Source organism: Spermophilus citellus (assembly GCF_964194105.1).
Source record: "Spermophilus citellus genome assembly, chromosome: 10".
NCBI classification, from domain to species: Eukaryota; Metazoa; Chordata; class Mammalia; order Rodentia; family Sciuridae; genus Spermophilus; species Spermophilus citellus.
Genome location: NC_138197.1, coordinates 60,556,016 through 60,580,913, shown reverse-complemented (window position 1 = coordinate 60,580,913; position 24,898 = coordinate 60,556,016). Strand labels below are relative to the sequence as shown.

The 24,898-nt window shown below is 36.1% G+C and overlaps 1 protein-coding gene across 1 annotated transcript in view; it reads left to right on the top strand.

Moving 5' to 3' along the window:
• The window catches only part of SLC2A13 (solute carrier family 2 member 13), a 354,614-nt gene that overhangs the window by 135,356 nt on the left and 194,360 nt on the right, over positions 1-24,898 (top strand). Inside the window, exon 4 of the mRNA XM_081309061.1 lies at positions 17,740-17,848. Within this exon, the coding sequence (XP_081165187.1) occupies positions 17,740-17,848 (109 nt within the window). The remainder of the gene's footprint in view (positions 1-17,739; positions 17,849-24,898) is intronic.

Below are 24,898 nucleotides of genomic sequence, written 5' to 3'. Positions count from 1 at the left end.
AAAATAAAAGGGAATAGAAAATTTTCTCAGTTTCCTCCTATTATTATTTTTAACTATTATATATCAAATTAGCAAATGAAGTTAGGTGAAAAGGGAATTATTTTTAATATTTTATTTTTAAGTTTAGATGGACACAACACAATGCCTTTATTTTTATGTGGTACTGAAGATGGAACCCGGCTCCGCCCATGCTAGGGGAGCACTCTCTCATGAGCCACAATCCCAGCCCCGAAAATGGAAATTTCTCACCTCCACCCTCCACCGTGTGTGTGTGTGTGTGTGTGTGTGTGTGTGTGTGTGTGTGTGTGTATAGTACTAGGGATTTAACCAAGGAACTTGTATATACTAGGCAAGCACTATATCACTGAGCTGCATACCCAGGTCTTCTAGACAATTTTTATTTTGAGTTAGGGTCTCACTAATTTGCCCCGGGTGGTCTTGAACTTAGTAATCATGCTCATGTCTGGGTAGCTAGGTTACAGAAGGACACCACCATACCCAGCCCCATCACAATTTTTTAAAATTAGGATTTAATATATACAGTTTGCCTAAGTGAAATTCGCCTTCCAGATCTCTTTGTTGCATGGTTGCCTATCTAAACTGGACCATTTTCATACAGGACCACCATAGTGAGTTCAGCCCTTTCCAGGCATAGCAAAAGTATTGGGTGACATAAAGGCAAAATGTTGAAAGAATGCATGCCTTTTGACTTTAGTTTGAACTTCAAAATCTCTGAATGGTACAGCATAATCAAGTGAAATAATTTAGTTATAACACATAAAATTGTCTGAAAGTAAAATATTTGAGTTTTGACATCAGAAATTAATTTTTCCTGTAAGTGGTCTGTGAAAACTTAAAGTATTTACAAGGAAAATTTGATATATAAACACATAAGGGAAACAGGAATTATTTATCAAACTTCATAGTGTAAAACTCAATTTACACTGATATTCAGCAAAGTGATTCTTTAATAATTTTGAACATATACAATAATTTTGTAGTATTTACATTTAGTTTTTTTAATTTAATTTTTAGTTGTCGACGGACATTTATTTATTAATTTATATGTGGTGCTGAGAGTCAAACCCTCAGTGCCTCATACATGCCACACTGCTCTGCCACTGAGCTACCACTTCAGCCCCTATGTTTAGATCATTGATTAAGAAGTGTTTCGAAAGTAGCAGAAGGTAACAGAGGAAATAAGAAAATTCTTTGTCAACAATGTGAACTTTAAAAAAATGTGGTCAAGTGCATTTAAGCATCAGAACTTGGGAAAGGAACTGGCAGCTGTGGTGTGGCTGCCTGGTACAGGGAGTATGTACACATCATTCTGGTTTATGTCATCACCCTGTTTTACAAATGAGGTCACTGGCAATGTGCAGCATATTATTTTGAACGTGGGTTGAGATCACATGTTCTATATGCTGTTAATAAGTTTGTGGGCAATTTTAGACAAGTTGTTGAACTAGGATTGCAGGAGAAAACATTAGAAGGGCTTTAGAGTAAGATGTTCACCTGAGTTTTAGCTATGCTACTTAGCAGTTCTGTGATCTCTGTAAACGTCATCTAAAAGATAGGAGTGGTAATCCTGGCCCCATATGTGTTTGTGAGAGTTAAACAATGTGTATAAAGACATTAACCTGGTTTGTAGAATATGGTAAGTGCCTAATAAATCTTGTTGATAATGAAGATAATGGTGCTGGTGGTGGAGACGGGGTGACAGGGTTGGCAGAACAGAGCTCCTGTAGAATCTGAGTCATGTCCAATTCCACAGCACATGCCTTTTCCACTGTCTGATCCTGTGCCTTTTAGTGAAAAGCAGTTGTAGTTTTTGAAGTAGAAAAAATTCTTTCAATAAATAGGTATGTTACAGATCAATTTTGGGGTAAAATTATAATGGAGGACCCCAGTGTAGGGAAATTAGAGTACACTAAGGGATGTACATATAATAATCAAAGGCTAAGTGGATAGATCAATAGGTGTGAGAAAAATGGCTAGTTATAGAAGCAGCTGGGTGACTGGGGGTTTATTTAGTGAAAAAGGCGGGGGGCGGGGGTGCAGAAGGACCAGTGGATTGCTGAAGGGTCAAGAGTACTGTTTTGGGCAGTATGATTTGTGTATCTACATGCAGGTGTGGAGTCAGAAGTTGAGTATGTGAGTATGGGGCTTAGAGGAGACACTGATGTGACCGTGTTAATTTGGGAGGCCTGGAGTTGGGGAGGAGATTCATGGGGCATGCATATATGAGAAGAGAAGGTATCATCTAGGCCCTGAGGCATTTCAAATTTTGGACATCAGAAGGGAGAGGTAGACAAAGCAGAGGGGACTGAACAGAAGCATCTAGAGATACAGAAACAACAACAACAACAACAAAAAGGAGAAAATGGTTCTTGGAAGCTAGTGAGAGTAGTGTTTCTGGGTATGAGGAGGAAGCCACTGATTCTGTGTTGCTCTTAGCTTAGGTGAGAGCAGAGATTTGATCATTGTGTTAGTCAACTTTTTCATCTTGGCCCAAAATATCTGACAAGAATAATTTAGAGGATGGAAAGTTTACTTGGGGGCTCATGGTTTCAGAAGTCTCAGTACATAGATGGCTGACCACATAGCTCTGGGCCCAAAGTGAGGTAGTATATCATGACAAAAGAGTATGGAAGAGGAAGCCAACTCAGGGCATGGCAACCAGGAATCAGAGAAAGAGTTCTGCTGGCCAAGGGGGAAAATCACACACCTCAAAGGCACACCCACACCAGTGACCTATTCCCTCTAGCCACAGCCTACCTTCCTATAGTTACTATCCAGTTAATCCATATCATTGGATTAATCCACTGTTAGTTTATGTTTCTTATAATCTAGTCATTTCACCTTCTTACATCATCTCATAAATGAGCTTTGGGGGAAGAACTCATATGTAAACCATAACAGTCATTGAGTTTGCAAAGAAGAGGTGACCAGAGACCTTGATAAAAGACAGTTTTCATGGATTAGTAGAGATGAGAGCCTGCTGAGAATGGGGTCAAGAATATAGCAAGAGGTAAGGAAGTAGACATAAAAGGAACAGATTACTTTTAAGTTGTATTTTCTATTTTAAACCAATTCAAGAAAATTAGGTACGAACTGGAGGGTGATGCAGGTTTTAAAAAGTTGACTTTTGGGTTTTATTTTACCATATAGTACCCATACTATATCAAGATTATATGCTAATGGGAAAGGTTCAATAGATAAGTTGACATTGGTATGGATGGGTGGATTATCATTATAAGAGCATTGTTCTCCAAAGGCTTATAAAGATAGAATCCAGAACAAGTGTAAAGAGGTGGACCTTGTAACAGAATGCAGAGTATATGGTCCAGGGTATAGGAACTGGGAGCATAAAACTTTGGAGAATGCCTTCATTAAGGATAACAGAAGAACCAACTCCAACAAGGGTCACTAAAAATGTAACAAAGAAATGTTAGAGGAGAAATGAAATTCTGTGTATCAGAGAATGCAAGGGATGGAAGAGTTTTAAAATTGGATTGTTTAATGGTATGAACTGTAAAGAGATCAAGGAAAATGACGACTTCACTATTAATCTTGGCAATTAGAATTAAGTGACATTTTGAGAGATTCTTTTCAATAGAATTGGTGGAGTTGGGAGGCGTAGAAAGTAAAATGGCAGAAACAAAGTATGTATAAACCTCTTTCAGAAAGTGTAAAGGTGACAGAGTTGTAGGCTGGTAGAGTTGGATAGAGAGATTAGTTGGAAGAGAAGAAAAGGAAATAACAATGTGCAAGATCCCAGGGGAAGAAGTAGACAGTATCATGTAGACTAGGAGAGAAGGGTCCCTCCTCTGACTGGGCTGGAAGGGAAGGACAGCTAGAGACTGTGCTGGAAGGGAGGGGAGTTACGGGAATCAACATCACACAGGGCTTCTGAAGTGTTCAAGATTTTCAAGTAATTTGCAAAGTGAGATAAAATTATGCGTGGAGAGGGAATCCAAGTCATGGCTCCTTAGATCAAAATACCATGTTTAGAAGAGATTTTTGAGGTTATGTAGATGCCATTTTTTAATTTTAAATATGTCAGTTCTTTGTTGTGTTAGAACTATTTTAGCTTGCCTTGCCCTTTTACAGCCATTCAACTCCCACAGATGTAATTTCTTTCTCTTCTCCTTTCACTAAAAGAGCAAATGGATATAAGACAATAAAGAGAAAGGGCTTCATACCGATAGGCCAAATAGAATATTTATGAATAGTACTTTTTAGAAAAGTGCTAGAAAATGGGTCTTCACTATTTTTCTAAAACATTTATAGTAACTTGATGAATAAACGAATGGGAATAATTTATAATAGCCACATGTTTCACTCAAATAGAACATTTTTTATACTCCTACATAACAGTTAAATCATGGCTATATTTCACATAGGGAGCCATATATTTTTAATGCAAATGTTGCTAGAAGAGTTTCATTCAAAGGAGTCATACTATCTTGATGTTTTTTGGAGGGTCTTCAGAGGACAGGATATTCTGAAACATCCCTGAAGTACATTCAGTTATATATTTCCTCACTTCTGTCTAAATTGTACAAGCAGAGGGTCGTAAGAAAAAAACGTGACCATGAGCCAAACTAGATTATAGTCTAAAAAATGTAAGAACAAGTCTAATGACTTGTTCTAAAGAATCATACCTACATCTCTGGTAATATAATGCTGTACTTTCTGTAGGTGTATAACTGAAATTTAATCAATGAAAATATATAAAATGATTTTTGTTTTGTAATTGAATCTTGCAGTACAGTGGGCAGATTGAAGTTTTAAAAGACTAAGATTTGGCATTCAAAAAAAAAAAGCAGCTGGATCAAAGCATTGCTAAGTAAAAACTCAAATTTCAGTCAGCATTTTAAATAGACACATCCTGACTCCCTTCACAAATTGCCATTGACCATATGGTAACTGCAGACATGCTTCAAAATAAAACTGCCATATGTAGATTTTCAAATACTGACCTCATCCCTAGAGAGCCATATTTATCCAGAAGAGCATCACAAACCATATCCAGTAAAATTATGATTCTTGTCATGTTAGGAGATTAGAAGAATCTGCCTAATGAAAAACAATCACAAGTTAAAAACAAAAATGACAAGGAAATAAGGTTATATACACATGGACATTTAGAAGCAAAAGCCTCTGGAGAAGTGACTTGGAATTCTCCTTGCCCAGTCCTTGCATAGAGAAGGTAATGCACAAAAGCTGTCCTGTGCTATGGTCATCAAAATGGATTTAGTGGAAATGCTTGGGGAATGATCAAAAGGAATGCCCAGCAGGTGGATGCATCTTTTCTCAGACTAGCAATCACTGCAGAATACTGGCTGTCTGCTGGATATGCTCATCAAATACCATTTAAAAAAAATTCCTACTGTACCATTTCTGGAGTAGGATGTGCATAACTTACTTCTCCAGTTTCCTGCCACTAATCGTTCTCAATTGAAATTCTGCCAGTTTTTCAGAACATTTAGATTTGTAGACATGTGTCTATGAGTTAAAAACACGGGAGAAGGAACAGAATTGTAGCAAGGAACAAATGTATTTGTACCTTCATTTCCCTCATCGAGGTCAGAGTGGAGAAAAGGGATCTCCAGGGTGATTCAGAAAGTGAAGGTCTGCAAGTAAAAAGAGACTCCATGATGGTGGTGCCTGTCACTGCATCCCCACTGTGTATGTGAGTACATGCCAGAGAAAAAGGGAGATTTTTCACACCCACATTGTAGGCAGGCAAGCCTGCTTGCCATGGATGTGTTGTGCCAGCAGATCTTTTGTGTCCAAGTTCGGTTTTAATCTGGCACTCAAGGGATATGCCATGTGTCTAAAACTAATACTTCTGGATTCTAAATGTTCTTTGAGAGCTTTAGTTTTCCTTCACTGGCCCTTTGTTGTAGTAGGATTTTATTGGAATTTGCTCCATGATGAATTGTGTTTCAGGAGTAGTGATATATCTTAGGTGTGTCTTCAAATCCAGTGCAGTTGTGATCCTGGATGAAATGACCCTCCTGGGCCAAAGCCTCTGAAACTAACACTCTACCATTAAAGGTCACTGAGATTTCTGAACTAATCTTTATAATGCCGTGACTAAACCTAAGCCTTGTCCCTTAATAAGCAGAGCCCCACTCTAGTGTGTATCATGATATGTACATGTCAAAGTTAGGGAAAATTAGATTTTGAAATCATAATTGCGTTTCTTGGTAAGGAAATTAGAAAATAACCTAATTCTAAGTTAGATTTATAAGTAGTTTTTTTTTTTTAAATAATTTGAACCTATTCAGATTTCTCAGTCTCTCCCACTAGATACAGTTATCTTACTTTGTACTTTTTAGTTTGGCTAAATGTAACAAGGTGAATCTTATAACAGAAAATTTACAGTTTTATCTACAATAAAAATAATCAATCATGTATAGAAATTCAATAGCGTTTTTAAAATTGATTTATCAACTCGTTAATAGACTTGCTTTTCAGTATGCATTTATATTAGGTATTGATCTCATGAGGAAACATTTATTTAGCCAAGTACTAAATAAACTCATTAACTCTTTGGGGGAAAAGAAGATTAGCAGGGTTGTCTTAGTATTCTGCTGCTCTTAACACATCTTTCTGGAAGCAGAGTTAATGTACTGAAGTGAAGTTATTTCTGAGATGTAAGTTTTATCAGATGTAAGAAATACTGTGATTGTATTTTGTCATTTGTTTCTGGACATTTTATTGGTGCTTGTTTCTTCTCAAAATTTGCAAATTAAGAAATTAAGAGAAAAGGCCAAAATAGCTTATTAATAAAAGGGTTTTTTTTTTTGTTGTTGTTGTTGTTCTATATAGAATTCCAGGTTCTAATTTTTTACTTGCTCTGTAGCTCAGCCCCTTCCTCTGGGGTTTGCAGAGGAGATGGTATCCTTTTCTAGCCATAGCCAAAGTCCCCAGCAACTGAGAACTTTGGTCAAAAGAGATATTGCCAAGATAGCTGGTGTGTCAGCTCTAAGGGAGGAGATTTATGTGATTTATATGCTGTGCTCCTGGATATTTTGGGATTGCCATTATAAACAAAATAGATTCTAAAATCCACCTTTCATCTTGTGACTTCCAGATGTCACAATTCTCTTGCCTCAGTCCTCTTGTATATAGTGACCAAACATTTATGGATTTCCTTTGTAGGCTCTGTCTTTTATGTTTATGGCACAAAGACATCTTTTAATCTCACGTGGCCTAGCATTGCTCAAGAAATGGAAGGCACAGTTATTGTACTAATACTTTTGAACAGTATTTACATTCTGCTGTGTTTCTACTTCTGACCTTATTTACATTCTGCCATAAGTATTTCTCCTTACTTTTTTTTTTTTTAGGAGTTGTACTTTTCCTCAGTGAAAGGTGAGAGTGGCAGAAAATCCATACTTTCAAAGCAGTTCTTCTTTTCTGTATATCCCACATCTTTTAGAACTGGGCACCACCACGTTTATAGAATTTCTGTATTTCTTACTCTGCATTTAAGGACTATCACTTTTATTTATTTTTTAATACATAGATGACTGTGTGTGTGTGTGTGTGTGTGTGTGTGTGTGTTTTATGGATTTGGGGTGGAATTTAGGCCTTGACACATCCCTGGCAAGTTTTCTACTAGTCAGCTACACTACATGCCCTACGAACATTTTCTTTACTGCTTGTGTATATGTGTGTGTGTGTGTGTGTGTGTGTGTGTGTGTCTGTCTGTCTGTCTGTGGTGTGGAGGTAATACAAGAATGGGAAAATATAATCCGAAAAAGAACTATTTGGAATTGGAAAATACATTTCTAGCTTTTATTTGATCTATTTTTGTATCTAGTTCCTGGGAATAATTTATGAATCTCTAGAACCATGCTTCTTTAAGATGTTATACGTTGGGTACCTCATCTGTTTGTAGCAGTCATAATCTTAGAATCTGGTGGAATAGTTGCAATTTTTTTCTTTTAAGATACTCTGCCCCACCATAAGATCTGAGGGCACTTAATTTAGGCTGATTTTTAAAATCATTTTTGGAATTTTTATTCATGGTAACTATCACATGTAAAGCTAAATACAGAATGATCATTGTTATGTTTTTACCTTAATTATCAGTAGTACTTAATTGTTGAATGCCTGAATTTAAAAAGGGAATAAGACGCAAATAGAATATTTATTGTTTAGATATTCACATAAAATTCAACTGTCCACATGAGCACAGTTTTTCAGCTGAGCAAATAGTTATATTTTCAAGCATAGTCTATATATTTCAACATATTCTAATCTGATAGAGATGTAGTATCTGGATATATAGAGATACAATGCTTGATTTCTTGGGAATCTACATGTGATGTATGATGAAGACAGGGGAAGGGAATAAATCTGATTCACCAATGATTGCATGAGTGCTTTGGCAATAGGCATCATTGAATTTGATAGAACTCTGATTTATTGCAGAGCCTGTAGTGCAGATCTTGTTCATTTATCACCTGATGTTTAGTAATAATCTGTGGAGGAGTGTTCTATTACTATAAAAGTAGATGTTGTAATTCCAGAATACACTTATTTTTTTAATAAACTGAGTTATTTTTTGGAATCCTAGAATTAAAGGCTGTTTATTTGCTTACAGAGAAGAAAAACATGTAATTTATTGAATAATTTTTATATAAATCTTTCAAATTTTATTCAAATTTGGAGAACTTTTACTAGAGAGCTAATGAATCACATTATAGCCTTAGAATCTAAGTTATAGTGGGTGTACTTCACATGAGCTACACCTTCAATTTTCAAAACAGACCTACCTGTAAATAAATAATGTCATCACATGAAGTACATGGAACTCAGGGTAAGGAATTTGCTCAGGTGTCACATAGGTACTAAATAGCTGAGTTCAGTTCAAGTATTTTCCCCTGATTTGGAGAAACTGTACTATTCAACATTATTTGGGGTTGTATAGCCTTTAGGAGATGTAAGTCACATATGTTTTTACTTCCTAGCATGCAATATCTGTTGAAAACTGGGTAGATGAAAAACCTTTTTATTACATTACTAAGAATGATAGTTGATACAGTTATTGTCAGAACATTATGAAGTTGAGAGTATCTGTCCTTTTGTTTAAAAATTACTTTGTTCACAGAAAAATTTAATGTTAAGAGTATAGTTTAAGAAAATGACTCATTTATTTAAGAAAACAATGCCTCTTTTTGCTCAAGAAAGGTTCTCTGGAGCAGGATTCTACATACCCTAGACTCCCGTGGGTGATATAAAGCTTGTAGTTTTCTCATTTGAGAATTGTTGGGCTGGAGGATGCTACTCCTTCATTTATATATAGTTACCTTGGATGAAGGACATATTTTAGACTTTAGACTGAAGTCTTGATAGTAATGGAACAAGGTTTCTGAAAAAACAGTATTTTGGTAGTATTATCCCTGTCAACTTCCACTTTTATAAGTGGAAAGAAAGTCTTTACTTTGGCAACCTGAAATACTAATGACTAGATTAACATAGTCATTGCATATAGGCCCTAATGTACCATGATCGGCTCACAAGCACGCGGCTACAGACAACCAACCCATCACAGCATCTTGGCAAATTGATTGCCTCGGAGGATTTCAGAATGTATTGGCATAACTGCCAGACTGTGAAGGAATGATTGAACCACATGGGGTTGAATTTATCAATAGCAGCAGTCCATTCTTCTAAACAGAGCATGTGCCAAGCACCAGCTTGTAATCACAAACATCATCTGCTGCATATTGAAGAGGAAAACAGCATGGGTGTGCTCAGGATCTTAGTGGTAGTTTATAATTAATCACAACATTGTTTAGCAACTTGGAGTGTACTCAAATTGCTTCATCTATGAGCTCTCAATAACCATATTTACTCTGGCATTTCCTTCTTCCCCTTTCTTCCTTATTATTTTTTTATTGACTATCTTCTATTTTCATGATCCTGGACGAGGTACTGTGAGAAATGAAATGATGAAATGGACAAAACCTAAGCCAGGTGCCCAATATAATCCAATGTGGAAGAGAGATCAGGTATACAACCCACAAAACGAATTAGCCATTCAACAAGGGCATCATAGGAAATGACCAGCCGTCCACTATCAGAAGGGTAAAATCCTAAGCAGAACATTATAAGAGACACAATTATAGAAATATAGGGCTTCTTTAGAGCATCGCTTACTGGAGAAGGAGTGTGAAATTAATCTTGAAAGATAAGCTGGGACTGTAGTACTCCCCTCATGAACCAGGTCCTGATGAGTTTGTGCTGTAGTAGATAGGGGACAGCAGTGTGAAAGGGCAGCATTCTCCATTCCCCACGATGCATAGTACTTCGGTATAGATGAGGCTGAGAAAGGCTCTCAGTGGAGTTGGTGTGTCAGCCCTGATCTGTGTGAGCACTTTATTCTGCCATGCACTGGCTCATCATGGAGACGGATGACTGCCCCCTCCCTGGCAGTGGAGAGGTGGGAGGCAGAGAGGGCAGGTGCAGAACAGGAGTAATCCTTTTGACGTTTTGTGGAAGGAATTAGACACACATATATTAATTCTAATTAAAATTTGACAATCTATTCGATATGGGAAGTAGAAAGAGAAAATTAATAGTCAAAAGCCACAGTTCTTGAGTTACTGTGAAATTAAATAATGTAGGGTAAGGACAAGCTTGAGGTAAGGAGTGACAACTTCTGTTTTGAATGTAGTTGAGGTGGCATGCCCTTTTGGGTTCTTCTCTGTACTTTAATCTCGTATGTACCCATAGCACAGTTAGAATAATTTGTCCCATTGTGGTGAAGCTTGTTCTATTTCTGTGGGTGATTCCTCCCCCACCCAATATCATAAGCTCCTCGGAGGCATGCCTGCCTCATGTTCTGTACTTAGCACAGAGTAGACTAAGGTAGGCATTCCAGCTATGCCAAGTAGGCCAAGGGAATGCACAGAGAGACAGGAGAAAAGGCAGGAGATAGCAAGGGAAGCCAAAGCAGGTGGAATGTTTAAACTGAAGTTTGTAGACTATGATTGGGAGCCAATCAGAGATGAGTGGAAAGTCTCCCATGGTGGCATGGCTGGTCTGACTGCTATTAGGTATGTGGAATTTGCCCTGAAATCAGTGTGATCCATTTTTCTAATTCTCTAGCAATGTCCAAGTCTGTGCATGTGGGAAGAGAAGGAGTGTAGAGTGAATTGAATGTTTAGAAATAGATAACTCTAGAATTGAGGCTGGTTATCATGGCAGATATGGCTTAAAGGAAGATGAGGAAAAAGTTGAGCCATCAAAGTTGTAAGGAGCAGAGTATGCTCATTCTTTTAACTTGGAAGTGCCTCATTTTTTTGTAGGATGTTGCTCACACTGTTCATAAATGCTAAGGGAAATAGGCTTCCTTAAGTGTATATACAGAATTTCTTGACATGATGGCATGGGCCAGACGTTCGAGCCCTTCTGCATGTTTAGTTCCTGATCTTGGGAGTGTTCCCTATTCCCTCTGTGCTTAGTTTTCACATTTCTAAAACCAGGGTAGCAACCTTCTTGCTTCCTTATTACTTTGTTAGAAGTATGGTAACAGAAGTGGTTCAGAAGGCGTGAAAGCCATTGAAATGTACAAGATCCATTGAGCTTTGAAAAGAGGCTTAATGTTCTTCTGATTAATAGATGTATTAAATTATAACTGCCCCCCAAACATGCTGATTGGTAGCTAGATATCAGAATATCAGGCTTTCTTGGCTGCTGAGTTGGGCCGGGTGGTGGGGGTGTGGCACAAAAAGAAAATCTTGAAATGCTCATTGAATATTTGTGTCCCTGTGGCCACACCTAGCTTCTTCTTTCTGCAGGCCTGCAGGGTGTGAGAATGGCCTTGGCAGGCTGCCTTCAGGAGAGGACCCTGTGTTTGGGACCTTGCTGAGCTTAATTGCAGCCTGATCACAGGGCCTTAACTTGGAATTGGGAAGAGTAATATTTGAAGCTGAGCAGTGATTATGTTGCTCTCAGGAAAGCCCCTGCTTTCTCCACAGAGGCATCTTTACTTATTACAAAAAATTCAATCTGTGCAGACAGTCCTCAGTGGGGAAGCCTCCCACAGTTGGTATCTTATAATTCGTTAGTCATAAAGTGTTCTACTTATTTTTTCTTAACTTTTCTTTAGTACAGGGTAAAAATCCTTAAATGAAATAAAAAGAAAGGGAGGTATAAGAGCTAGCAAAACCTTGAAGAAATTTGGATGGTCCTCCACCCTTGGCAGTTCTCACTCGGCAATCTTGCAGCAAACTTCATTGTCCAGTTTAATCAAGCATTGTTGCTGCTCATTTGCAAACACTTGTCCACTTATGTGAGTAAAGGTTATAATCTCCTGGATTTTTTCTTTACCCTTTTATGCCACCTCAGCCTTCCTGGTGTCTAGAGTTCCCTATATTGGCAAAGTTTGTTTTTTGTTTATTTTTTGTTGTTGCTGTTATTTTTTAACCAGCTCTATTGAGGTATAATTATATGTGCAGCAAACAAAACATAATTAAGGTATATAACATGGTTAAGTTTTGACATATGAAATAGTACCTTCCATTATCAAGAGATTGAACACAACTCTTGGTCCCCAAAACTTTCCTAAGTGCCCCTTTATAATCTCTCTCCTCACAGCACCCACCAGGCTGCTTTCTGTGAAGCTGTTTCCACTTGGAGTTTACTTTGGGAGAAGAACTTTTTGTTGTTGTTTTAAATAACAAGCTCATTATTTTTAATAACTTTTAGGCCTGGCTACTCAGGCTATCTATTTTTTCTTGAGTGAGCTTCAGGAAAATTCATATTTTAGCCAACATGTCTATTGCATTTAAAACACATTGGATGGCACAAAGTCATTTATGGGATTCTTTTATTTTTTAATGTCTATATTGAATCCATCACTCTTATTCCTGATAATGGTCAACTTTGTCTTCTCTCATTTTCCCCCAGTCTTTCTATGTATTAGTTTTCAATGGCTGCTGCAACGAATTACAGCAAAGTTTGTAACTTAAAAATTTGGCATTTGTTCTTTCACAATTCTCATGACCACAGGTTCATGTTGAAATCATTGTGTCACTAGACCTGCACTCCCTGTGGGAGCTCTAAAGGACAATCTGTTCCTTGACCTGTCCAGCTTTGATAGTAGCCATCATTGCTTGGCTTGTGTCCACATCAGTCCAGTCTCCGTATTTGCCTTCTCCTCTTCTGTCTTGAACTCGCCAGTCTCTTATAAGGACACATGCATTTAGCGCTAGCTGCAGACTGGTTTGAAGCTTATCAGTTTTAGTTATTTTTTCAGAGAATCAGGTTTCAGTTTCATTGATTTTTCTCTTTTCTGTTTCATGGATTCAAATCTTACTACTTTTAGCTTGTTTCTACTTTGGGTGTTACTTGTCTTTTACTGCTTGCTTAAGATGGAAGATAATAAAAACAATTTTAAAAATTGAAAAAAGATCAAAGATAAGATTATTACTATAAAATTTCATCTTTTCTACTTTAATTCCATTCCATACATTTTATATTTTTGTATAGTTTCATATTCTAATTTTCATTATTTCTTTGGTCCTTAGAAATGTGTTATTTAGTTTTCAGTGTGGGGGTGTTTTCTAACTGATTTCTGCATTAATGTTGTTACAGCCAGAGAACTGTCTTTTGTATGACTTGAATTCTTTTAAATGAATTAAGACCAGTTTTAGAGTTTAAAATATAATCTGTCTTGAATTAATGTTTCAAAATGTTAACCATACATTTACCACCCGATGTCTCCAGTGCAGTACTAGTGTTTGAACCCAGGGGCACTCTTATCACTGAACTACATCTCAGTCTTTTTAAACTTTTTTTTTTTTTTTTTTAATTTTGACATAGGGTCTAAGTTTCTGAGGGCCTCACTGAATTGCTGAGGCTTGTCTCAAACTTGCAATCCTCCTGCCTCAGCCTTCCCTACAGCTGGGACTGCAGGCTTGTACCACTACCAGGTCATATATTTACTATTTAAGAATATGTATTCTATTTTTATTTAGAATACTGTTTAAATGTCAGTTATTAGATCAAGTTTATTGGTAATGTTATTGAAATCTATATCCTCACTGATTTTCAGCCTGCATGTTCCATTGGTTACTAAGAAAAATTGATGAAATATCGGATTATAACTATGGATCTATTTCCCCTTGGAGTTGTATTGATTTTTGTTTTATACATTTTGAAGCTCTTAGTGTGTGTGTGTTTATTGGTTTGTCTTCTTGATGAATTGATTTCTTTATCATTATAGGTGGTATTGTCCTCTCTTTTGCCTGGTAGTTTTTTATTATATGCCAGATATAAATTTTATCTTATAGTTGAGCTTTGTTCTAGGATGCTTTTCAGTTACTTGGAAACAGCTTATTCTTGCTTTCAAGCTATTTTAGATGACACCAGATAATCTTTAATATAGGACTAAGTTTGTACTATTGCTAAGGTGAATCTCTTTTGAAAGTATTTCTTTTGCTCCAGACTTTTCACTTTAGTTGGTAGGAAAAGGTATTGTTCACAGCCCTGCATCATCAGCTCTTGGGAATGGTTTCCCTTATTTTTTCCTGGACTCTTTCTCCTGGGGGCGGGGGGGGGGTGGTTTCCTCACACATAGCCATTAACCAGTACTAACTGAATACAGAAAGGAAACTCTGAAGATCCAGAGTTCTCTGTCTCAGACTCTCTTTCCTCTGCCCTGTGAAGGCCAGCACTGTTGCATCTCTGTTTGGATTTACATCTATTCAACTCAACTCTAGCAGCCCAACTTGCCTCTCTTCCTTGTGCTGCAGCCTGGATTCTTTTTGTGGCATTAAGGTGGGACCATTAGAGGATTCATCACATTTGTTTATTTGTTTGTTTTTGTGGTACTGGGGATTGACCTTGGGACTTCACACACCCTAGGCAACTGCTCTACCACTGAGTTCCCTCCCCAGGTCCGTCATTGGTTTTGTTTCTGAATCTCAGATATCACTGTCCTTTGGAACAGGTTATCCAGTATCATGAGAACTGTTATTTTATGCATTTTGAATGAATTTTGTAGTTTCATGTAGGAAGGTAAAGCTTGTAACCTCCATTTTAGCTGGAAAATGAAATTAAAAGCTGAGATGTTGTACAAATTGGATTTTAGCACATTTTTAATTGTACTTAGAAGCCTTCAGGAAGCTGAGCATATGTCAGTCCATCCCTGGAAAAGGCTACATCTGCAGGACTGTCTGTTTTGCGCCTGTTCTCAGAGCCTCTACCCACCTGGACAACCCTGTGAAAGTTAGTTAGCAGCTCAGCATTGTGAGGGGTTCAGAATTAAAGAAAAGATCAACTCATTTCAGTTTCTTCACTGTATTGCTGTAACTACTTATTGTATTTTTGGCTTTCTAATCTATGTTAATTGGTTAGAGATTTTAGTTTTTATTGTGTTGAAGTTTATATGTTTCAAAGACATAAATGTTTTTAAAAAATTAAGCATGAGATATTTGTATACAGCATGAGATATTTGTATACAGCAAGCATTTTTAATACTTTGCTTTTACAAAAGCAATAGAAATGTAGTAAGTCAAGCTTGACATGTAAAATTTTGATGTATAGACATTCAGCCAATTAATAAATTTGAGTTTTTTTCTTTCTGCCTCGTAGATTTGGTAATTTGAAGATTAATGATGATTTTCATTTGTTAAGTCAGTTTTTACTGCCTTATAAAGCTAGGATTATAATTTTAATGACAGGAAATTCTTTAATTTTGTTTATGTATACATGTAATTGCCTAGACCAAATGTATCCATTAAAAAATAAAGTTTAAAAATGAACTGTGTTCTTTATTGTTAACAAATAAATCCAAATCAATAGCAAATAAAAAACAAAAATCCAGATTTTAAAAAGCTAAAAATGTTTGTGACATTTATGCAATAGCTTACCTCTTCAAACTTTGATCCTAATTTGTTATTTTATTTTTCTGCCCTCTAAAATCTCTGTGACCTAACCTGTCCAGTAGATCAAGGAACAATTTAATATTGAAGTAGATGGGGCTTTCCGAAGAACATAATAGATTTCTTGCAAGATGAATTGCCAGTTTCTCATTGTAGAGGTCACTAAACACTAAGAAAGGGTTTGTTTGGTTTGGTTTAGTTTGGTTTTGTCATTTAAACATTTTCCATGATATACAAGATAAACCATGAACTTTTTATTCAAAAGTTTTAATTTATGAGAAGTTACATGTTTGTATGATGGTATGGCATTCCTCCTTTGGAATGGCTCTGTGGATGTATCTGCCTATCTTTTAGGTAGCTCATCCAGATGTATTTTCAACGTTGTTGCAGTGAAAGCTCTCTGTATCTCCCAATCTTACACAGCCTTTCTGATGTATTTGGTTTTAATTCACTTGCTTGAATCTAAGTGGTGTTGTTTATAATATCCTCAGCCTGCTTACTGAAAGGGTTGTCACTTTATTTAGCTTTGAATAGCCTTCAGTTCTTGTTGAAGTTAATCTGTGGTCTGTCTTGCCATTTTGAGGCAAAAACATTTGCAGCAAGTCAATTTTGTGATTGTAATCACACCCATGTAGAGATAAAATATTCTCTCTAACTTACCGTCTCATATTAGCATATATTGCTGAGATGAGCACGTTCTGTTCCATTTCTGCAAAGTGGGTATTAGATTTCCAAAAGATTCCTGAAATAGTGAGACTTCCTACAATTTTAACATACTTGACTTAGTTTAGGGCTCAGCAGCAGGTGGCCTCCAGGAGAGTGCACTCATGAAGTAGCCATTGGCACCCTACTGATCTCAACTCATCCTTTCTAACAACAGGAATGAAACAGATCCTGGGAGTCAACTCTTGCTCATAAGGACATCCTAAAGAATAATGGTTAAATTTTTGAAGTTAAAATGACATTTCTTAGAATGGAAGGGATACTTGTCTTCATTATGCCCTGACAGTAGGCTACAGTAAGGTTGCTCACCTTTCTGGAGTCCTCAGTGGTACATATCCACGGCTCTCCAGAATTGATCTAGCCTTCTGACGTGATGATCAAGGGATTTATGCCATTTTGAAAGCCTGTTTATGTATTAGAATGCCTCTGGGGGAAATATTTAGAATTAAGAAATACCCGTTTGTGTATATGTCCACACATAGTTGATACTGATTTTTAAATTTTATTCTTTTTGATAACTTTTGTTAGTAATATCCCATGTAGCTATAACCATGTCTGATATTAAGACCTTATTCCTTACCTTTAGTCAAATAGAATGAAATGAATTGTGTTCTTTTATTAATCATAATAAATGCGATTCTTTTAGTTGTTTAAGGCAGTTTGCCAGTGACTTTGTAAGTGGTCCTATGTGGATAAATTTTTAAATAATATTTAATTGCAAAGAAAGTAGAGGGACAAAGGGAGTAATTAATAAAGATAGCTGGTAGGGATTTAAGGAAGAATTATTTCTAACAGTTTTAATGATATAGGTCTTCCTCATACCCATCACTTTATCACTTGCTTTAACTTGAATTCTCTCTCATTGCTTTTAGTTTAACCTAAAACAAACAAACAAAAACGTATTAAAACTGTTTTAGAAAGAAGATATTGAGATATTGTACTTAGGTTTCTGTTAAAGTATATTTGTTCTATTTTAAAAGGCCCAGTGATGTTGATTGCACAGAAATTTGGGGGTATTTTTTTCCTAATGGGAAAAATTATTATGGATGCTAAAAATAATAGATATGTCCTTCTTCTTTTTCTTTCTTTTTTAAAAAAGCCGGACCTGTGATCTGCAGAATGCTGAGTTATCCCCCAACTCGCCGAGCTTTAATTGTGGGTTGTGGCCTACAAATGTTCCAACAGCTCTCAGGCATTAACACCATCATGTATGTATTTCTTTCTGACTTTTTACTAAAAGGATTGTGAAGGGATTACTTTACATGGAAAAAAGAAATAGGACTCTTGGTGATTTGTTACTATTAAATATATAGGATTCTTTTTTTGGCAGATTGATTGTTTTTTTTTTTAATCGATATTTTATAATTAGAAGGAAAAGATTTGTTGTAGTTGTTATATTATTGGCTTTATTTGTTTCATATATTTTATGCCCTCTAGTAATACTTCCTTTTATTTTTAACTGTTATGCCTTTTTTATAAACCATTTCTTGATGCCAGTTAGAAAGTAAAACAAAAGAATGTCACCTGGCATTGTCAGAGATTCTGAGCACACAGTGATGGCTCACTTCTATGTGAGGCATTCTGTTAGCATGCAATGTGATGAGGATATTAAAAATATGATTATTATAACCAGAATAAAGTGGAGGAGAGCACTAGTGGAAGGGGTGGAGAAAATAGAAAAACTCCCTGTTGGTTAGTTTTCATAGTACTCTGTAAAATTGACTGTCGGGAGTGGAGCGGGATGAATGGTGACCTCTACCATGTTTTATTTGTACCAGATACACAAACAGGTACTGAAAATTAGACCTGGTCCCTAGCCTAACACATGCAGGCCCGTGGAGGAAACACACATTAAATAAACTCATCATTAAATATAGAACTTAAAATTGCTTTTAAGAACTGTACAGGGTTCATATGTCACCAGAGTGGATTTAAGATTCTGGATAGAATAATAGAGAGGTTTTTTGAGTTTTCTGAGAAGCCGGTTGGTGGATGAAAAGCTACATTTTAGGGGCTTTTTCTTCCTACCTTCTGGTTATAATCACTCATTTAAAATTTAAAAAAAATAGAATTTACATAAAATTGAATTTTCCCTGGCAAGCCATTTGTACTTGAGAATTTGATATTTTCTTTTAAAAATTGCTTGATGTGCTTATTTAGTGATAATTTGAGGGGAACAAATTGGTTAAAATAAATTTAAAAAATAAAGATTAGGACCCAATGTCCCATTAGATTGCATCAGGATTTGTTAAGGAATTGTACTTATAGTATAACTATAACCCTTGTTTGATATTAATTACAACCTTGTCAGACTGCATTTCTTAGACTACATTTTTAAAACGTTGTACTTTCCTTCCTCCCTCTGTCAATTACTTCATTTTCCCCTACCTTTATCAATCCTGTTAAGGCCCATATTTTGATACAGTGCCTAGCATATTTGCTCCCTGGATTTGGCACCTCCAGTTTGATCATAGCATGGAATTGCAACAAGGCTTGCACCAAACTTTCAAATAATGCTCTGTAGTGATAACCCTGTATGAATATTTGAGGTGATCAACCTAATATATGTTCGGTTTATGAAATTTTTTTTGTTCTATACTTTTCTAAGCATTTAAACTTGACAAGTTTAAAAGCACAGAAAATGAAGAATTTCTTTGTACATTTCTGTTGTCCTTTTGCATAGGGATTACAGAGTCAACTCTAATCAATGGGTAGTGGCTCATCTAATGTGTTCCTAGTTGCATAATCCATCTGTAGTACCTAGTAATAAATTGTGCTGACTGAGGTTTTCAAATTTTAATAAAATATTCATTTTTTTCACTCTATTAAAAAATGAAGTGATAATAAGGATCCCAATATTCCCTAAAATTTAGTGTACTCATTAATGTGCTGTGTTTATTTCAAGCTATATGCGACGTTAAGTAGTATTGTTGTAGAACTTGTGCTTGCATTTTAATCCTGTAAAATAGGAAGAGTGAAATAAAGTACATGATGGTTGAAATGAACTTCTGTTGGTGGGTACAAACCAGCTAATCAGCTCCCTGAAGACTCTGACATGACGTTAGAGTCTAGAGGTTAGAGTGATAGATATGTGGATAATCTGATATCCAAGAGGTGAGTAGCTTGGTCACTCAAAATATATAATGTCAGACTCTCATTTTTTAAGCCTGTAAAATTTCATGTAAGTCAATGTTGTTGTGATAGACCACGCTACTGGTAGAAAATTACCAGTCTGGAACTCTCAAGTACTGTGCTTTCTCCTCTTTGCTCCAGTCTCTCTTCATGTGTATATGTGTATATCTTTTCTCACTGTTCTGAAGATTCAGTATATAATATCATAATTTTTTTCTAGTTTAAAATAACCTCATAACTGGAACCTAATAATTTTGGGGTTTTTAGTTAAAAAGGCTAGTCACATTTTTCTTATTGTAAAATTGCTGTTTTAGTAATTCAGAACTGTGTTTTTGTGGACATTTTATTATGTAAAGCACTATTAAATTTTACTCTTTCCAGGCTTTTTCCTTTTACAGGAGAAATAGTCATTGCTCTTTGCCATCCCAGCCAACTCTAATAATGGGCAAAGGTTGAAATTTCCTTTTACAAATTCCATCTTTAATCCTAAAGTCTGTGTAAATCTGAAATATGAAGTATTTTGTATTGTATTTCTCACAAAGAAAAAACCTTAGGCATATCATGTAGAAAAATATTGAAAGGTAAATCATCCTTAGAGTTATATTAGATAATCTTAACGTGTTGTGTTTTCTCCCTCATAGAATCCTTTATTTTTATCCCCTTGACCTGTTTAATATCTTATCTCTGTCAAGAAAATGTATTTTCTGCTGGAAATATTTAATTATCTCATTCTTTGTTCCATGTGTGTGTCTGTGTTGGTCTAAATGTCTTCTATTTGTATGATAACTCATTCTTCTTCCTCTACTCTTTTGAATGAAAGACTTCTGAGTTTAAAACATTACATACTTGAGACATTATATTAAACTTTTACAAGAGTCAGTTTTCTGATATCATTCTGATTATTTAGTAATTTCAAGCACACAACAAAAAAGATTATTATCCTCTACCCATAGGAAAAAAAGAATAGAGCAAACCTTTCTTGCTATAAAAGGGTCGGCATTGCACTGTATTTCACATACTAATAAATTGTCTCACATGTGTCAAAGGGAAGAGTAGTGATAGATGAAGAAGATGATGATCGATGTAAAGAAAACTCTTAAATTCTCACTGTCACCCAAACTCTAGTGATTTTTCCATTTTCCATCTAAGAAGTTTTATCTATGACTCTCAATAAATGGGCCATTCCTACATTGTCATTACCACAGCCAAGGCATATGTGTTTGTGTATGTGTGTCTGTCTGAGAGGGAGAGAATGGATGGGTAGATACATACATAAAACTGGGCTCTCTGCAGGCTTGTTATCATCCTCCTTTTAAGATACTTGTAATATACTATACTTTGGTGTGTTCTGATAAAAAGATAATTGATCCATCATGGCAGATGGAAGGTATCAGATTACTGGATGACTAAATGGCTCACTTTAAATCTGTTAGTAAAGAAAGGGAAATCCAGAATTTTAAGTTTCTGAGTCTTGTTTTTACTAGAGGCTTGTAGGGAAATAGAGTCATTTTAGAAAGTTCTCTAGTTTTAAGCTGTTCTTCTTTCTGAATAATCCTTCCATCTTCATCTTCTCTTCTGACCTTTTCCTATGAACTCTCAAGTAAGGGTGGGGAACAGGCTGCCATCTTGTGTGGGATGCTTCCTCTCACTTTTGTAACTGCTGTACCTTAATCCTCAGGCGATACTTCTTCCTTGGATTTACAACAGATAGTGAAGGCCTTTAGAAAATGTTTTGATAGCTGTCATTTATTGACCATTTATTGACCTGGTGTGCCATTCTAGTATGTATTAGTAAATATTCACAGGAGGGAAATGTAGGACAAACTGTTTTGAGTCCCCTCTTATTTGTTGTTATTATTACGACAGTATAGCAAACTATTTTACTGCTTTACATATATAATACTATAAATTATATTGATAGACTGTATCTTTCTTGATCTGATATCAGAAAATATCCTGTCAAGTAGGGATGGAACCTAGGACCTCGCATATGCTAAGAATCACACTACCCCTAAGATACCCCCTCTTCTATTTATTGACTAGATAGGGAGTTAGGGCTTAACCAATTACATAACTTCTTCATCATCCTACAGTAAGTTTTAGAGCTAAGAGTGGACCCTAATTTTCTGATACCAGGTCAAGTGCTTGCTCCTTAGTCTTAAACACTAAGCATGCCCCAAGCTGGATACTTAAAGCTTGTTTGAGGTTGAGCATTCAAATTTGATGAAATTCAATACTGACCAAAGATACAAATCTAAAATGGCTATGTAACACAGGTTGTTTCCCTTATTTGAATGCTTGGAAACAGAAATGCTCTGAATTTTGAACTGTTTCAGGTTTGGTTATATTTGCATATACTCTTTAAAAATATTTTTTATTCTAATTTGTTATATGTTGTAGCACAATGCATTACAATTCATATTACACATATAGAGCACAATTTTTCATGTCTGGTTGTATACAAAGTATATTCACACCATTCATGCCTTCATACATGTACTTAGGGTAATCATGTCCATCTCATTCCACCATCTTTTCTACCCCCATGACCCCTCCCTTTCTCTCCCACCCCTCTGCCCTATCTAGAGTTCCTCTATTCCTCCCATATTCCCCCTCCCAACCCTACTATGAATCAGCCTCCTTATATCAGAGAAAATATTCAGCATTTGGTTTTTTGGGATTGGCTAACTTCACTTAGTATTATCTTTTCCGACTCCATCATTTACCTGCAAATACTGTGATTTTATTCTCTTTTTTTGATGAGTAATATTCCATTGTGTATATATACCACATTTTCTTTGTCCATATATTTGCACAGACTTAATGAGATGTCTTGGGGCTGGAACCCAAATCTACACATGAAAATCATTTATACACATAACCTATAGTTAATTTTATGCAGTACTATTTTTTAACCTATGTTTTGACTTATGTTACAGAAGGTCAGGTATTGAGTCTTCCATTGCTGACATGCATCATGTTGGCACTCAAAACGTTTTAGTTTTGGAGCATCAGACTTTGGGATTAGGGATGCTTGACCAGTGATAAAATTGTCCCCATATAAAGAATCATAGAACTTATTCTTAAGTTTTCAGATATGCAGTTAAGGCCTTTACTCTATACCTCTGATATAGAGTTTCTGGCCATGTCAGCCTGATGTTTGCATGAGTCATTTTTTATGTTAATCATATTTAATTTAATTTTGTAAATGCAGTATTTCTAGATATGTTATGTCCTCCCAACCCCCAACAAGCTCTCTTAGTATTAAAAAAAAAATTACCATACAGTCAGGAAACATGGCACAAACAGGCATAATAAGTGAGAGAAAAATAAAGGTGACAGGAAATAAGAAAGTAAAAAAATAAGGGCTATACACTCTCAAATTGCAAAGTTGAAGTAAAGATGAGGTTCTGTTGTCTCTGCAGTTCTCAACAGCAGGGTGAGCTCACTGAAGTATCTTCCTCTCTCTCTGCCTCCTCATTGTTCAGGAAGCTGTTGAAAGCTCAAATGCTTATCTAAGTGGAGTATTTCAAGATGGTATCTGTATGCAGCTCATTGGATGAAAAGTATTGAGTTAGGGGGAAGATGTTAGGATTCATGGTTGATTCCTTTGAAAGATAAGCATAATATAATGGGGAGAATATTAACCCAGGAATCAGGAGAACTAGTTTCTCCACCATGGGATTTGGGGCATGCCAGTTAATTGCCTTTAATTCAATGACCTATAAAGTAAAATTGATGGAATTTTAATGTAATCTGAAGGAGAAAACAAATGATTTTCAATTTTAAGTAGAAGCTAAAATACTTGAAACAAATATTTTAAGACTTTCTCAGATGGAAAAATATCAGACTATATGGAATCAGTTTTCACCAAAAAAGAAAAATATATTTTGTTAAACATAATTTTTAAAGGATTTATTCAATGCTTAGTATGCTGATTATTGTCCTAGATGCTCAGCCTCTTACATATATTATCACACATTTTTGTTTCCCAAATAGTTTTGGTGGTATAGTTGATTAAGCCTCTTTTCTCCAAGATTATGGTGCCTAATCCTGAGATGATTGAGCTTTCCTTGGCTGCCATTGTATATTGTGAGGGAAGCCTCAGTCCCTATGAACATCACATCAAGGCTCTGAAAGATGGGTTTATAGTGGAACCTTCACTTTCCATCCCCCTGTGTTCTTCTTGCATGACTGTCTTGGCTTAGGTTCCCCCCATAAGCAGACCTTGAAGCCAGCATTTCATATTTTGGAGTGATACCAAGAAGCACAAGTAAGAGAGCAGGGAAAGAAGGAGAGGGAACTGAGTAAAGGGTGCACTGGTCAGCAGGATATCTCAATAAGTCCTGGCAAGGTTGAGTGTGCGCTGTGCCCCACCATGACCCCAGGGGTATTACCCACAGTCCTCATCTCTTCAGTCTGAGGGGTGGTGTCCTTGCAGATGTTAAATGCAATCTTCCAGATTCCCCTGCACAGTCGCTTATGATATCTGAACTTTATGGCAGCATAGCAGAGGCACAAAGGGGGTTGAAGTAGAATCTGCTAGATCCTGTGGTGCTTTCCTGTGATAGCTGCAGGAGATTTCAGAGTGAGGCCAAGAGCATATGCAGCAGGGCATTAAGAACACTGATTAAAAACCCTGTGTTTTCAAATATGTGTAAAAATTGAGTTAACACAATATAGGCAATGAATTTTCTTACTACCTTTCATGGATGTAGCAAATTTATTCAGATCAATAACAATTGCCTACTATTGAAAATAGGCAATGAATATAGGAGGTTCATGATAATAAATGGTGAGATTATTATTTTTTGAATATTATACTTTCTTTTATGGGTTACATATAATTTTGTCCTGACAAGGAATCTTAAAAATACATGTTAAAATACTCATTTATTTATACCTTCAATCAAAATTTACTATAATAAGATTCAAAGATCTATAAATATGTAATTCTTGTCATTGAGAAGTCTATAGTCTAAGGAGATTCACACAAATAATTACAGCATTATAAAAAACAAGTTAAGGGGCTGGGGTTGTGGCTCAGGGGTAGAGTGCTCAACTAGCATATCCGAGTACCTGGGTTTGATCCTCAGCACCACATAAAGATTAATAAAATAAAGGTA